Source organism: Otolemur garnettii, unplaced genomic scaffold (genome assembly GCF_000181295.1).
Source record: "Otolemur garnettii isolate 467f Iridium unplaced genomic scaffold, OtoGar3 scaffold00037, whole genome shotgun sequence".
NCBI lineage: Eukaryota > Metazoa > Chordata > Mammalia > Primates > Galagidae > Otolemur > Otolemur garnettii.
This window is the reverse complement of record NW_003852432.1, coordinates 2613550-2629952: the sequence shown is the minus strand read 5'-3', so window position 1 is coordinate 2629952 and position 16403 is coordinate 2613550. Positions and strand designations below refer to the sequence as shown.

General features: G+C 35.6%; 1 protein-coding gene across 2 annotated transcripts in view; it reads right to left on the bottom strand.

The window, feature by feature from the left end:
* The window catches only part of GRM8 (glutamate metabotropic receptor 8), a 771592-nt gene that overhangs the window by 147772 nt on the left and 607417 nt on the right, over positions 1-16403 (bottom strand). For both annotated transcript variants that reach the window (XM_003789771.1, XM_012805131.1), the window contains one exon: positions 8007-8143. In XM_003789771.1, the coding sequence (XP_003789819.1) occupies positions 8007-8143 (137 nt within the window). The remainder of the gene's footprint in view (positions 1-8006; positions 8144-16403) is intronic.

Sequence of the window (16403 nt, the reverse complement as noted above, 5' to 3'; positions counted from 1 at the left end):
AACCTTACAGATATATAGATATAAAACAAAATGCTCCTGAAAAGAACTGCAAATTGATTCAACAAGAAATTTTTAAATTTCTTGCAAAGAACAAAATGAAAACATAACATACCAAAACCTATGGGACACAGCAAAGGTAGTTCTAAGAGGGGAGTTTATAGCCCGCATCAAACAAAGAACAGTCCCGAGTAAACAATTTCATATTGCACCTCAACAAACTAAAAGAAAAGTACAAACTAAGCCCAAAGTTAGTAGAAGAAAGGAAAAATAAAGACTTGAACAAAAATAAATAAAATAGAGATTATGAATACAATAGAAGAGATCAACAAAACTAAGTTGGAGTTGGTTTTTGGAAAAGATTCACAAAATCAACAAAACTTTAGCTAGACTGAAAAAAAAAAGAGTGATGACTCAAATAAAACCAGAAATTAAAAATAAAATATTACAATCAACACCAACAGAAATAGAAGAGATCATAAAAGACCATTATCAACAATTATATGCAATCAAATTGGAAAACCTAAAAGAAATGGATAAATTGTTTGGTGCATAGAACCTACCCAAAATGATTTATATAGAAATAGAAAATCTTAACAAATAATGAGTAAACAAGAAAATAAGTAGATCACTAATGAGAAAAAAGATTGAATCAGTAATAAAATGTTTTCTATCATAGAAAAGCCCAGGACCTGATGGCTTCACTGCTCAATTCTATTAAACATTTAAAAAGAAAGGAATACTACTTCCTCTTAAACTTTTTTTTTTAATGAATAGAAGGGAATATTTCCAATTTTTTTTAATATCACCACGGGCACCTCTGAAGTAATAATCCCTTTGGGCAACCAGTGATCATAGCTATATTCAACAATTAGTTATGTAGCACTTTTTCCAGGAAGACTTTGCAAACTTGTCAGACCTCATACTATGACAGCTCTGATGGCCATTCCAGAAAACAGTTTCAAAATTTCTTTGAAGGGAGGACTAGGTGCTGGCATGGGTGTATATCTTTCCAGGGGAGTACCTTAAAAGTGACCACAGTGATATTCAGCAACGAGGTATGCATAGTATTTTTTTCTAGAATGAATTTGCAGACTCAATTGTCCAACATCATATATACAAAATGGAATACTAATAAGCCATAAAAAGAAGGAAATCTCGTCATTTGCAACAACATAGATGAATCCAGAGGGCCTCATGTTACATAAATTAAACCAGGCCCAGAAAGAGAAATACCACATAATCTCCCTCATATGTGGTATCTAAAAAGTTGATCTCATAGAAATAGAGATTAGAATGCTGGTGAGCAGGGGCTGCAGTAGTTGTAAGGGGACAAGTTGGAGAATTTATTGGACAAAGGATATAAAATTTCAATTGGATAGGAGGAATAATTTTGAAAGATGTTATCATTGGGAGAAAGTGTGTAGAAGAGATCTGGGATATTATTATTATTTCCTACAGCTACATATTTATCCATAATTATCTCAGAATAAGTTCCATTAAAAATGATTTATAATCAAAACAACCAATGCTACTAATATTTGGTATATTTATGCCTTTGTTATGTCCTACTGTCAATTATGAATCTAAAGAAAAAAATCATCATTTTTCATCTCAAACTCTGGAGTTTTTACCCAATTGTGTTATTTCTGCAACTTCACTTGGTGATATGGGATCCATAACCTCAGTAAAATGGTATGGAGAGTAGAGGAGAATTCCATATTCTGGCTTTTTTCTCTTCCATTAATATTGGAAACTTTGAGGAAAGATGTCATATTAAACTTTTCATTCGGTCAACAGTCATACATATCACCTATTTTTCCCTTCCTGCTCTTATCTAGGGCGGGGGCTGCATATTTTATTTGTATATAATACTTTTCAGTCTTAGTTGTAATTCTCTTGTGCACTTTAGACTTCACATAACACTGATGAGCCCACTGACAAACACACTAAATCTACCATAGGAAAATAAAATTTACAAGTTATTTCCTTACCCTACAGTCTCATTTAATCTTTATAACCTTATTTTAACCTTACCCATTCTACTCATTATGTTAAAATTGTACTTATCCTACTCCTCCCATGGTTAAAATAAGGATCGAAATACCTTTTATTTTCATTTTTATTCCTTTATTATCCCCATAAAAGTCTAGAGTAATTGTCTTCCTTTGTCCATCTTTGGTTTTGATATAAAATGACATTTTCTATGATATGTAATGTCCTTTAAGTAGAATCATATTCCTTGATTTGCGTTTTCTAATTTGACCACTATTTAATTTTTTAACTTAGATATTTATGGATAGATAATAATTATATATATACATATATACACACACATATATACATATGTATTTATTTATGGGGTCCATGTGATAATGACAGAGGAATACAATAATGTTTAAACATGGGCAATTAGGATATCCACCACTTCAAATAGTTATCATTTCTTTGTGTTGGGAACACTATAAATCTTCTATTCTGGCTATTTTGAAATACACAGTAAATGATTGTTAACTATAGTTGTGCTAATGTGTTAACATTAGAACTTATTCCTTCTATCTAACTGCATTTTTGTATCTTAATCTGGCTCCCTCCACCCTTCCTAGCCTCTGGTAACCATCATTCTATTCACAAATATCACATGTGCTCATTAATATGTGAAATCTATTTTTAAAGTTCTATTCTCTCTGTTATTTTAGTTGTTATTTAAATAGCTAATTAAGCTATTGTGACTTTTCCTATTTTTTGTTAAAAAATTTTTTTTAATTTAGATATAATTCCTAATGTCCTATTTTTTTCTAATAAACTACTCAATACCCTGAATACCAGAATATTACCCTAGCAACCTGCCACTAACTGGATCTGGCTAGCAGAATTTAACTTCTCAATTTCTAATCAGACCTAATCAGATTTGACATAGCATAGTTTTATATAGTTTGTTATGATATAGTTTTGTGTGTTCCTGAAATAGTATCATGATTATTTCAATTACTCTACTAAAGATAAGGGATGAATACATTAGCTATTACTATTGAAGAGAAAATTACAGTTGACCTAAACGCGTTGACTCTTTATTCCTGCTTCTCAATTTTCTCACTTGTTTATTAATCCTACTATGATAAATATAAAGCCTTTCACATATTTTATGAAACAAAGTCAAAACAAAGTAGACAAAGAGATAAGGGAGAATCTATCAGACAATCAGATAAAAAAAAAAGAATAAATTCTTTATTATAGCATCTACTTAAGTCATGGGACTACCTCTTCTTCAGTCAATCTGAACTTTACTGCCAAAGACATTCTCCTGTGTATACCTCTATTGAAAAACTCACTATAGGCTAAAAAACATGTTCTCTTGGTATTCGAGATTTTATAAAATTTAGCTTCAAACCATCTTTCTTCACCCTCCACCATATTCTCTACTCAGATTGTCCTCTGTTCTGGGAACTCAGAATCACACTCAACTTCCCTAAACAAACCGAGCCCTTTTCTATCTCCTTAGTAAAAACCTAGGCAATGCGAATTATTGCACTTACAGCTTGCATCATGAAGTTGTTAGGAAGAACAGATCTGATCGTCCAGTGGATACTGCTCCTCAAAGATTCTGGTTTTTTGCAAGCATCTGAATCACAGAGCCCACTTTTTCTATGTGTGTGCGTGTGTGTGTGTGTATCAAAATAAACATTTGGGTTTACTCAATAGGCACAGAAAAGTCATCATGATGCATATACCACTTTCGATAGCTACTCTCTACTCAGAACACTGGGATAAAGCAGGCCAAAGACTTTATCTAGGGCTTCTATTTGATTTCGTATTAAAATACCAATTATGAGTCCTGTTTGGTAGGCAGGTAATAGCAAACTACAAAACAAAAATTATCACATACATTCAACACTTAATACAAGCCAGGCAATGTTCTAGGATTTTTGTGCAGACAATGTCCTTTATGATCTCAAGAATTCTATGAAGCAGATATTATTGTTTCCACACAGATGAGGACCGTGAGACAAAGAAGAGTAAAATCCAAACCCCAAGGCTAGACAACTCATGAATGGAAAGTCAGGATTCAAACATCTTTCTGACTTTGAAATCTGGTTCTTGGCCACCAGATTACAATGCAGTTAATATTTGTAATAAGCCTATTTACTATCCCACTTACCAGATGAGAAAACTGAGGCCTAGAACTAGTACTTTGTCAAAAGTTTCCCTTTCATATAGTGATCCTCTGAAAATCTTAGATCAGGTTCAATGAAACTCTTCTGTTCAAATCACCCTGACACTGTACCACTACACATTGTATGACATTCTTGTGAAGTCAATATGGTTTATTATTTTTTATTCATATTCACATTATTTGCTTTAATATAATGAGAAGGAAAAATATAGTAAAACCAACAAAAACATATACTTCATTGCTACAGTAATCAAGAAAATGTGGCTCTGGTTTGAAGCATAAAAAATGTGAGCCCTAAATTATTTTTGGCCTACCTAAGTACCTCAATAACCTTCTCCCTATGGATTCAAAGAAGCATATGGCTGTTCTTTTCACAGTTCAGGCTCTTCTGTTTACTCTGAACCTCTAGTTTACAATATGTTTTGTAATCACTAATAAGGACCACCTGCCTCTTGAGAGATTCAGTCTAACAAAATATAAAGCCCTAATTGTTTAAATTCACTCGCAGGTAGATAATACTCCTGTCATGGGTGGACTTAGACTACTGAATAAAGCATTTAAATTAAAACAAACACATTATACTGATTGTAATTGCTGAATTAAGAATGTGTGTTAGTTTCATAAAAATAGAAAAAAGAAACAGAATTTTTGGAATAATAAAGACAATGCTTTTAAGCATTTCCTGAAAATGATTTTCTAAGGGGAAAAAAATAATCTCCTTGTTTGAAAAAATTCATTTACTCCCCTAAGATATATTCAAGGCAAATTTGCTTCACTTATATATACCTAAAGCATATCTCTGTGGACAATATTTTTCCTATGGTTGAATGCAGCCAGAAAAAAAAATGGCTTTTGAAAACAGGCAGAATTCAGTCCAATAACTGACTGATAAATGCTTGCCATTGAGAGTGTGAAACCTATCATAAATCTGGTTTAATAGAACAAGAAGAGATAGAGTAGATGGATAGGAGGAGTAAATCCTCCTCTCGAATCTTCCTTTGCCTTCGCAAAGATTCCCACCAACAGTGCACCATATTAGGAGCCTGTGTGGAGGCTGCCACTGCAAAACATGAACACACCTTCATCCGGGCACCTGCCTCATTGTGCTGCAATGGTTGATCTGAGTATCTGCCTCCTCTTCTATTCTATGGGTACCCTGAGAGCAGGCAACACATATTCATTCCAGTCCCAACCCGTAGCAGAGTATGAGCACAGAATGAGTTCCCACACACTACCCCAGGAAAACAAACTGAAAATAGGCAATATTTATCGATCTCAGTTGTACCTGCTACTGGACCAAGTGCTGTATTATATTATTTCATTCAATTCTTACTGCAACCATATTGAGTGGGTGCTACTAACTTTTTCATTTTAGAGGTGATGACTCTGAGGCAAATAATTTGCTTAGGGCTTTGCCTTAGATTTAAGGAGAACCCTTACAAACTGGTAGCTCTCCAAGCACCCCTTCCTACTCCACCTTCAAGCAGGTGACTGATCCAACTCCTTAAAAGAAAAGTAATTTAGTTTGACCTGAAAATCTCCAGAATTCAATCCTTGATTTATAACTGCTCCCTACAGTCCAATCTCTGTTTTCTCCTGAGGTACATTTTCCCTCACTGCTATCTAGTTTTAAATTCTATTTCTCGTGCATGACCATAGTCATGCATAAGAAATAATTCTTACCAATAGTTCTGATATATTTTATGAACAATAACACAGTCGCAAACATAAAATTTTCATGTACTGTGAAATGTACGTAAAAGAGCAGCTTGAGGGTCAACATGAAGTTTCTAACTACGCAATGCATACATATATATATGCGTGTGTGTGATTCTGTGTTTAATTACTTAGGTATCTTGGGATTATATGTTACTGTATATATTTCCATACAAAGCATTAATCATAAGAATATAGTAGGCAGTTTGGCATTAATAAAAGTCACACGAAATGTAGATTCCCTGTTTTAGCCCTTGTCAAATCCTTTTTAGTCATCTTTATTTTATTCCATATATATTTCCTTTCAAAGGAGCTTTTGTCAAAAAGTGATTGAATTTGAGATACTGAGATAGTTCTCAATAACCTGTGGAGTTATCAAACTATGTTTTGATAAATGTCAACATGAGCAGCAGAAGAATGGATAAACTCTCATAAAGCAGTGACATGTAGTAAACTCAAGTTATGTGGCCTTCCATAGCACAGCAATAGTTGCAAACATAAGCTATCCATGCATTATTAAATGCATAGCTGTGATAATTATCAGGAAGCCATTTCAAAGAAAATAAGTCATAAATGTTCTGGTTTTGTTATTCATCATCACCTACTTCTTTGCTGAGAACTTGGCTGACTAATACTGCATAAACTTTATCACTTCAGGGGACATATTTGGACATACAGAAGCAAAAAAATTACCTCTAAAATATCATATTAATGTCTTTTGAGTGGTTCAAGCCCATGTGCACTCTCACAGAATTAGGGTAGCTTTGAGATTCAAGAAGAGGCGATACTTTCGTTAGAGAAAAGAGTCAGTTACACATTAGAACAACAGAACAGTGGGACATGCTTCTGGTTGCTTCGAAGCATTTTAAAATCATTTGAGTTGCCTACAGAAGAAAGATTGCCGTTGTTGCAGGTGTTCCTTGGCCATTAAATCCCTGCAAGTAGTCTTAAGTTTTCACAGATATTATATGAATGAGTTCCAATCTTTAGCTGAGACCACAGGGCCTGAACCTTCCTTATCTAAACCCAAAGAAGCCAATGGGCACCAGCATTGGACCAAGGGCTATTAAAATGTGAAATGATTCTTTCTGTGGTGGTAAACAGATGTTGTCCTTTCATCCTTTCCTCCCTTATACCTTCCTTATCCTGCCATCCCCAGCCCTGTTCCCTGTGATTTCCTGGACCTCCCTTATCAATCAAGTTCAACATTGGTTTCCTGCTTCAGAGCCCCTCACAACCCTTACAATTAATTGGTGGATGCTGGCATATGACAGCTCCCTGCTCAAGCCCCTTCCCTAGGAAATCTCTTTGGGGGGCTACCCACCAGCTGAGAATACCTGTGAAGCTCCTTCTCCCCACTGATATCCCCACTTGCTAACCCTACTCCATCTCTGCCAGATCTCAGCAAGAGACCAGAGTCCTGGGTGGTGGCATGGCACCTGGTAGGCAACTGCCCAGTTGTTTTCAGCAAAAAACCCAGGCCCTGGGAGCCCACTTTGGGCTGGAATCTCCAATCTGCCACTTATAGGAACTAGAAAATTGCTAGACCTGGGACCTGGTGAGTGCCTGAGGTAGATAGGGATGGGAGGCAGCCCTAAGGGCTGTCAATCATCTGAACGCTACCCTTAGATACAACTTTCCCTGCTGTTGCAACTGAAAGAGGGAATGTAGAGGCAGAGCACACGAGTCACCTCCATCACTCAGATGTAGCCATAAGGTCCTAAGTTATGATGTAGCAAAGGTGACATATACATTTCTTAGAACCCAAATTTTATAATTCAGGGCACATTCAGTCAATTCCATCCCATCCTCAACGCGTGTGCGCACACACATACACACATCTACAAAGACTTGAACAACTAGGTCTTTCAGAAAATGGCAAAATTTCTCTAAGTATATGTGGCTAATTAGAAGGAAATGAGATCTTTCATCAAAGATCCTTATGGATATCTGGAGGTTTCTGTACAAAAATTTTAAGTTGAAAGGAAGATCATGTCAAGAATTTCCCGAGCATTTATTTATGGGGAAAATCCATTCTCATGAACATCACATATTCTTAAAAATAAAGGTTTCCTCCTTGGGACCTATATACATTGATATATTTTACATTGATACTTGCTTTTAGATGAAGCTGATTGGTCCAGTGCCCTATGATTTTGTATTCTTTACTCTTGTTGGTTATTTGATACTGGAAGATATCATAACGCCCAGGGGCATCTCCATTCTCATTGAAAGTGACGGGTGTACCAGCACTACCTATAAAGATTAAGAAAACAATGTTAATAAAGTTTCAGTAAGATAGCCCACTGGTCTTATTTTTCTCTTAAAATTAATGGTAAAATAAAATTTATGCAGTAAGTGATATGAAGATTATAATTCATACAAGGTCATTTGTGATTACATGATAATCTTTTGCTTGAAAAGAAGCCCAGACATATATGAGACGTGTTTTACTGTGCTCATTAGAAAGTAAATGATGAGTATCCAAGTTAGTCAATGTATATAACAATGTATATAACAGCTAAATTAATAAAACTTGATAGGCTGAATATTCAGTACTGGCTACAGAGAATGGTAGTTAATAGAGAAAGATGTAAATGTCTTGGAGCCCGACCGCTATTAAACTATATGAACTACAAATGGCAACTCAAGACGCGACAGAACTTCCCAGTCCAAATCCCCAGAATTTGCCTTTATCCTAACTTTAATCTCATTGGCAAGCAGTTGCCCTTTTCATGACTTCTGACTCCACCAGCTCTGCCCAAGAGTATTTCAATGTGATCAACTGATGGGAACTTCTCAGTGGGTGAGGCAGGGATCAATGGAATGTCTCAACTCTATTCAGATCATAGACGCTCTCCCAGTTCCCTATGATAAGGTTAATAGCCACAGAATAGCAGAATGTAAGAAATGTAGTCTCTTCTAAACTCCATTCCTCTCAGAAGCTTTCATCTTTTGTTTTAATAGCTCTGCTCACTTTTACTTCCCCTCTTATTAACTTGTATGTAATTACAGATATAACAGTTGAAAGAGATCACTACCCAATTTTTTTTGTCCCATCCAATCTCACTGTCAGTGTAGACTTTCCCTTTCTCCAACAGCCTCATTTTATTGGACTATTTTTTCCTATCTTGAAAAATTCACCAGACACAAATCTCTTTTCTTGGTATCTACGTTCTCTCTGCCGGCCCCCTTCCCTGAATTTCTTCTTACAGGATATTGGATTTAACTTCTATACTGTGTTAGAAGGCTACCCCTTCTGACTCTTTTCCATATTATATTCTCAAAAAAATCCATATTACTAGTAGTTACATGTGTCAAATGTATATATTCTACATTTTAAAGAGTTTCTTATGCTATCTGTAAATTTGTTTAACTAAATGCAACAATTACAAAATTCTAAGATATTTTAACTTATTAAACAAATGGCTGACATTCTCAAGAAAGACAGTAACTTACAAAAAGGGTAATCAGAGTCTCACACAGCAACAATTAGAATACATTTCTAGTATTTAATAGAGAGATGTCTAACATTCTGTGTGAATATATTCTGATGTACTAAAAGAGCTATAAACACGTAAATTATTACTATTATCAATTCATGTGGGAAATGACATTTTGTGCGAATCAATAAGAAAATGAAAATTCAGAGACTAAACCAGGAGTTCTGCAATCAACCAGACCTATCGTAGCTGTTCCTTAGATACTCAAGTGTAAACCCATTTGCCATATGAAATCTTTCTCAACTCCTAGTGACTTTGGGCAGGTTAACCTCTGAAATCATTAATTTCTTCTTCTGAAAAACTGTGTTTTTTAATGAGACATAGAATTGTTATGAGGATTAAATAAACTAATATTTAAGTGCTTAGAACAGCATATGGCATAATTAAATGTTATTATTCCCACATATTTATTTTCAGTTAATAGTAATTTCCACCTCAGAGGGTTATAGGAGGATTAAATGAATCAATATATGACACATTTAGCACACAGCAAGCGTTAGGTAAGTATTGACTGTTTTTTCTTGTTGTTTTATGGCAATGGAGTGTTTAAGATCTACTGTCTATGTGAGACTATATCAACTTCTCAGTGAGAACATACATTTTCATGATGTTACTCTCACTCGTCTCTGTTCTCTTGCAACATAATACCACAAAATCCAGTTCCCTAAATTCATCATGATCTGACTCATTATCCTGCCTTTGCACACACTATTTTCTCTAGTTTCCATCCCATTTCCTCCTCATCCTTTCTCTCAATGAAATTCCTTCAAGATATGGCTCAAGAGTAGTGCATTTAAAGAAGCTTAATCCTCCCAACCTAAAGAAGGAACCCAAGTGCCGCTTCTTGTCCTAACTGGCACAAAGCATTCACTATACTCTGCACTCTTTTACTATCTGTGTCATACGTAACCAAATCATTCATTCAACAGATATTTATTGAGATCTTACTACATATATTCTCAACTTTGTATGAACCCTCTACATTTCTCATAAAAATATAGTCTCCCTGGTAAGGGAAAAATGTATCTATTATCTTTGTAGGCCCTCTGTCAAAGACAGTGCTCAATTTTGACTGAGTAATCAATAAATTACAATGAAGCATGAAAGAGGCATCCCCCAGTGATCCCAAGCAATTCCACATTCCCTTCTTCATAACATTGTGAAGTTTGGGCTTGGTGCAGTGGCTCACATCTGTAATCCCAGCACTTGGGAGGAGGCCTCAGCCGATGGATTGCTTGAGCTCACAGGTTTGAGACCAGCCTGAGCCAGAGCAAGACTTTGTCTCTAAAAATAGCTGGGCACTATGAGCACCTGTAGTCCCAGCTACTTGAGAAGCTGAGGCAAGAGTATTGCTTAAGCCCAAGATTTTGAGGTTGTTGTTAGCTATGACGCCACAGCACTTTATCAAAGATAACAAAGTGAGACTCTGTCTCAAAAAAATAAAATTATGAACTTCACTTGCATTAACTTTCATCTTTCATATGCACAACAAATAAGTCTCTTAGTATGACAGTAGAAACCAGAGTGAAATTTTGACAAATCTTTGACAAAGACCAGTGAATGTTCTTTAAGTTAAATACCGGTAGCTGAAGTGGTCTTCATTACGGATCACTCTTGCAACTTGTTTTCCTAATCTGATTTCTGGCCTTGGGCTAGGCTTATAGCTGAATTACTTTAATGCTCTCACAGGAATAAATTAATCCAAATTGCATATTGACTCATCTTAAATGATCATATTAGTATTCTGATCTATGTAAGGAAGAGCACCTTTAAGTAAAGGACATAAAGGACACATTGGCTGTTTACTGATTTCTACAGATTTGCCATCTTTAAAAAATCATCTTTTATACTGAAACTGACTACTCTAAAAAGCAGAATTAAGTGGCATTTTGTCCAGAAAAATATTTAAAATAATAATTGTCTCTTAATATATCTATCAATTTATTATGGCTTAATAACACAGTTAAAATATAAATATATTTCATTGAGCAATATTCAGACTATATGTAACACTATAAATTATGTTCAATCAAACTTTTTTGCTTGGGGCAGTGCCTGTGGCTCAAAGGAGGAGGGCACTGGCCCCATATACCAGAGGTGGCGGGTTCAAACTTGGCCCAGGCCAAAAACCGCAAAAAAACAAAAACAAAAAGACCCTATTTTCTTGCTTTATTTCTTTCTATCCATACCTTTGGTATTTCAGAAATTTTGAAGCACATAACATTTTTAAAATACTTTTTCATCCCTGTGTGGTAGTAGAGAAATGAAAACCAGCAACATATAGTTGTGAGGTAACTTTTACCAGCCAGGTACTATCTTCAGAGTTTACTTATCTCCTTGAATATTTTCTGTTCCATAGGAAAAGTATGGAAAAAAAACCACGTTTTTGTAGAAAAAAAACGCTACATTCAATGAAGATTTTATTTGAAAATATCGGCTCTTTTGAAAATTGTGCAGACGAAGAGAGTATGGGCTTGGGATTCAGGCACTAAAGTTTGATTTCTGGGTCTGCCAATTACCGGTATGATCTGGGCAAGTTAGCTGTCTCAAACCTGTTTTCCCATCTGTCAAGGAGACATAATAACCCCAATATCCCTAAGCTATTACAAGTGTTACATGAGATGACACATGCAAAGCATGAATAAAAACTATCATAATTATTATCTGTTCCTTTGCCTACACTTATGCTCCTTTGCTATACAGTTTCTTGTTTCCACAATGCAACAAACAATGCAAAAATAATTCATTCACCTTTATTTGCAAAATAGATTATAAAAATATTTAGAAATATAATCTTCTCAGTGTGTTTATTTTCATGCTTATTACTTATCTTCTCCCCTCCTGCTACCAAAACATTATCTATGATCCTATTCATCACCACCTACACTATTAGACAAACAGGAAAAAATGAGAAAGCTGGAAGTAAAATCAGTTAATTTAGTAATTTTTAAATTACTTAATGAAGTATCCTTAAAGTAAGAATAAATACATGAGATTTAAGTCATTGAGCAAAAGGATTTAGGAATGAGTAATTTTCAACAAAACTTTTTCAGGCTTTTTCTTTCCTTTCAATTTTTTTTATCAAGTATTTATTACAATTAATAAACAAAAACACGTATTTGAATTAAAGTCATATTATAGCTTAATCATTTAGGAATCATTCAGATTACTCTATCAGATTTATCAGTTGTTCACCCTCATGTACTGAAGACTTTACCATTTTACTCACTATCTTCTCCATCCACATTTACATCATTATTTATTATTATTATTAAATCATAGCTGTGTACATTAATGCAATCATGGGGTACAATGTGCTGGTTTTATATACAATTTGAAATATTTTCATCAAACTGGTTAACATAACCTTCATGGCATTTTCTGTTATTGTGTTAAAACATTTATATTCTACATTTTGTAAATTTCACATGTACCCTTGTAAGATGGACCGTAGGTGTGATCCCATCAATTACCCTCCCTCCACCCATCCTCATCCTTCCCCTCCCCTCCCCCATATCTTGGGATATAATTGGGTTATAGCTTTCATATGAAAGCTATAAATTGGTTTCATAGTAGGGCTGAGTACATTGGATACTTTTTCTTCCATTCTTGAGATACTTTGCTAAGAAGAATATGTTCCAACTCCATCCATGTAAAGATTAAAGTGGTAAAGTCTCCATCTTTCTTTAAGGCTGCATAATATTCCATAATATACATATACTGCAATTTATTAATCCATTTGTGGGTTGATGGGCACTTGGGCTTCTTCCATAAGTTAGCAATTATGAATTGGGCTGAAACAAACATTCTGGTTCAAATATCTTTGTTATAAAGTGATTTTTGGCTTTCTGAATATATACCTAGTAGAGGAATTATAGGATCGAATGGTATGTCTATTTTTAGTTTCTAAGTGTTCTCCAAACATCTTTCCAAAGGGAATGTATTGGTTTGCATTCCCACCAGCTGTGTAGAAGTGTTCCCTTTTCTCCACATTCACAGCAACATCTCTGCTTTTGGGATTTTGTGATGTGGGCTAATCTTACTGTGGTTAGATGATATCTCAAAGTAGTTTTGATTTCCATTTCCCTGATGATAAGGATGGGGGTGGGGTGACTTAATTACTGGTATTTCTCCACAGCTGAGACTTCAACCTAGGGTAACTGATTCACTAGGATAGGACAGAGACCAGCTGAAAACAAGACAGAGCCACTTAACCCCACCACACCAAGGAGGTCCTGAGTTTCTCAGGCTGTAGCACTGTACGAGTCCTTGACAAAGCTCTAGGGGAAAAGGTACAGACACCAGTCCCAACTCTTGGGCAAAGGGCTGGTTAACCACTACTCCAGGAGCCCCCAACCCAACTTCAGCTTATCTGCTCATCTGGCCAAATGGTAAAAAAATAAATAATCATGGAGCAGAGTCAGCAGAAAAACTCCAGTAACATGAATAACCAGAGGTGGTCAACTCTCCCAGGGAACCAAATGGCAGATACAACTGAAGACCCCATTCATAAACAGATGGCTGAGATGTCAGAAATCAAATTCAGAATTTGGATTGCAAATAAGATTAATAGAATGGCTTACTTGCTAAACTTCTATCCTTTAACTCTCCTTCTGGAAAGGAACCTCTGTGGAATACTGGTTCCACTTGGCCATCTTGTCTCCACCCCTCTCTTATTTATATGTCTGTTATTATTTCTGATGGGCTTATTATCTACTTGGCTGACTCAAATTCTAGTCTCAGGATTAGCTGACTTCCTTATTTTGAATTATCATTTTTGTTTATTCATTCACGCACCTACTATCATGATCACCCTCTTGAACTTGTGCTATCTAGTAACTATATAATCTCCAAGATTCTCTTTTGGACAACATCTTATACCCCCTGTACAACAATTCTGTGACCCCCTAAACTTACCAATTCATCCATCATCCCATTTTGTCACTATATGCCACCCCTGCAATGGTTTCTCTTCCTTTCTATTCCTAGATAGGTTCTATGATATGCCTTGCAAATACTCTCTACTCTCTTGTGCTTCTCTCTGTTCAATTTTATTGCTGTATCTCATCACAATCATGATTATATGAGTTGGACATCTTTGCTGAACATTGTCTGAGAGTATCATAAACTGTATGGCAAGGCCAGAACTAGGCTGATACAAGTAAAGGGCCCAGAGCATGACTCTGAGAGTGGGTGTCTGTCTCCCTGAATTTTGCATGCTGGAGGCCTCACTTGCCTTATCTTATCCAGACCCAGCTGTCTAGTGGCACTTTCAATTCATAGATTTCAAGTGTACAATTGACATTTCTCTGCAACTCTATCACGCTCTACCCGTTGGTCCATCCCCTCCCTTGTAGATGATATTTAATGGTTTTATGTCTCACTCTTGCTCCCACATATCTGTTTCCTTACCTGACATCATTTTAGGTTGTCTCATATTTTCTCATAGAGAAAGAGCAGCAATAAAACTAAAACTTCCACATCAGCTCACCACAAAACCTCCCACCCACCTGCATCCACACCCATAGTCTCTCTTCCCCCATCACAGCACCTGTCCCAGGTCTCATCAAAGGCCCATCCCTTTCTGACACTCCCTCCACATCCACTCTTATCTTCCATGCACTTTTAGGTTCAAGGTTATCTTTTCTTTTTATATCAACAAATTTAGAATTTTGGCAGAGGTATCCCTTTCAATTCATAAATAAGTAGATCCCATCTTAAAAAGAAAACATACAAATCTCATTATTCTAACCCCACAGCCTCTTCCAGCTACTGGGTTATTTTCCATTCTCCTTCACAGTAAAGCAGTGTGCACTCTCTCTGTTTTCTTTTTTCTCTCTTACTCTTCAACCCCTGTTAATTTGAAATTTAACCTCATACCCCCACTGATGAGTCTCAAGCCCTGAACATAGGCTTGTCTGACAATCGGTATCTCCACTTTGTTGTTTGATAATTACCTCAGACTTAACACACGTGGACACAATGCTTGGTTCCTACACATTTGCCAATGTGATTCTTATAACTTTTCTCTTCCTAGTAAGCAGCTAACTACAGTCTAATCAAGTCAAAACCTAAGTTAATATCCTGCAACTATATCAACACCCAGGAGCAAATCTTAATTTAAACTATGAACTTCAGTTAATAAAAATTTATCAATATTGATTCATTAGCTTTAATAAATGTACCACATTCATGTCCAAGGCTTATAAACAGGGAAAATGTGTGTGTGTGTGTTGGGAAATAACATGAAAACTGCTCAGTTTTTCTGAAAATATAAATTTTTTCCTCAAAAAGTGTTAAAAAATTAAAAGAATAAAGGTGAAATTAATTTTAGTAATATATTTTATGTAAACTAATATATACAAAATATTATCATCTCAAAATGTAATCAATATAAAAATATTAATGAAGTATTTTACACTTTTTTCTTGTTAAGTCTTCAAAATCTCATGTATATTTTTACCACAGTTTATCACAATTCAGATTATCCCCATTTTAAGTGTCCAATAGCCACCCATGCATAGCAGTGACTGCCTTAAAATAGCACAGGTCTAAAAGGCAAATCACCTGTTCAGGCACTGCTCCCTTGCTCCATCCTCCCATGAGTGGGGAAGAAAGCCCACTGATCTGGCCTCCACTTCAACTGGATTTTACCCCTTCTGAACAAGTTTCTCCCATATGGGGATATGGATCCACCTAAGGCTAGCCCAGGGCTCAGTGGGTGCAAGATCTGGTAATAAGATCCTAAAATAAAATCTAAACAGCTCCAGGGGTAAAATCAAACAAGTAAATCAACAAGCAAAAGCCCATATTTAATTGGTAAACAGGTTTTATCCCCTATACATACCCAGGATGTTCCCATTGTCTCCATTTCTTCCACTAACCCAGTGGTTCTCAACCTGTGGGTGGCAACCCCTTTGTAATAATGAAAATTCATCCTGCATGTCAGATATTTGCATTACAATTCATAACAGTAGCAAAATTACAGTATGAAGTAGCAATGAAAATAATTT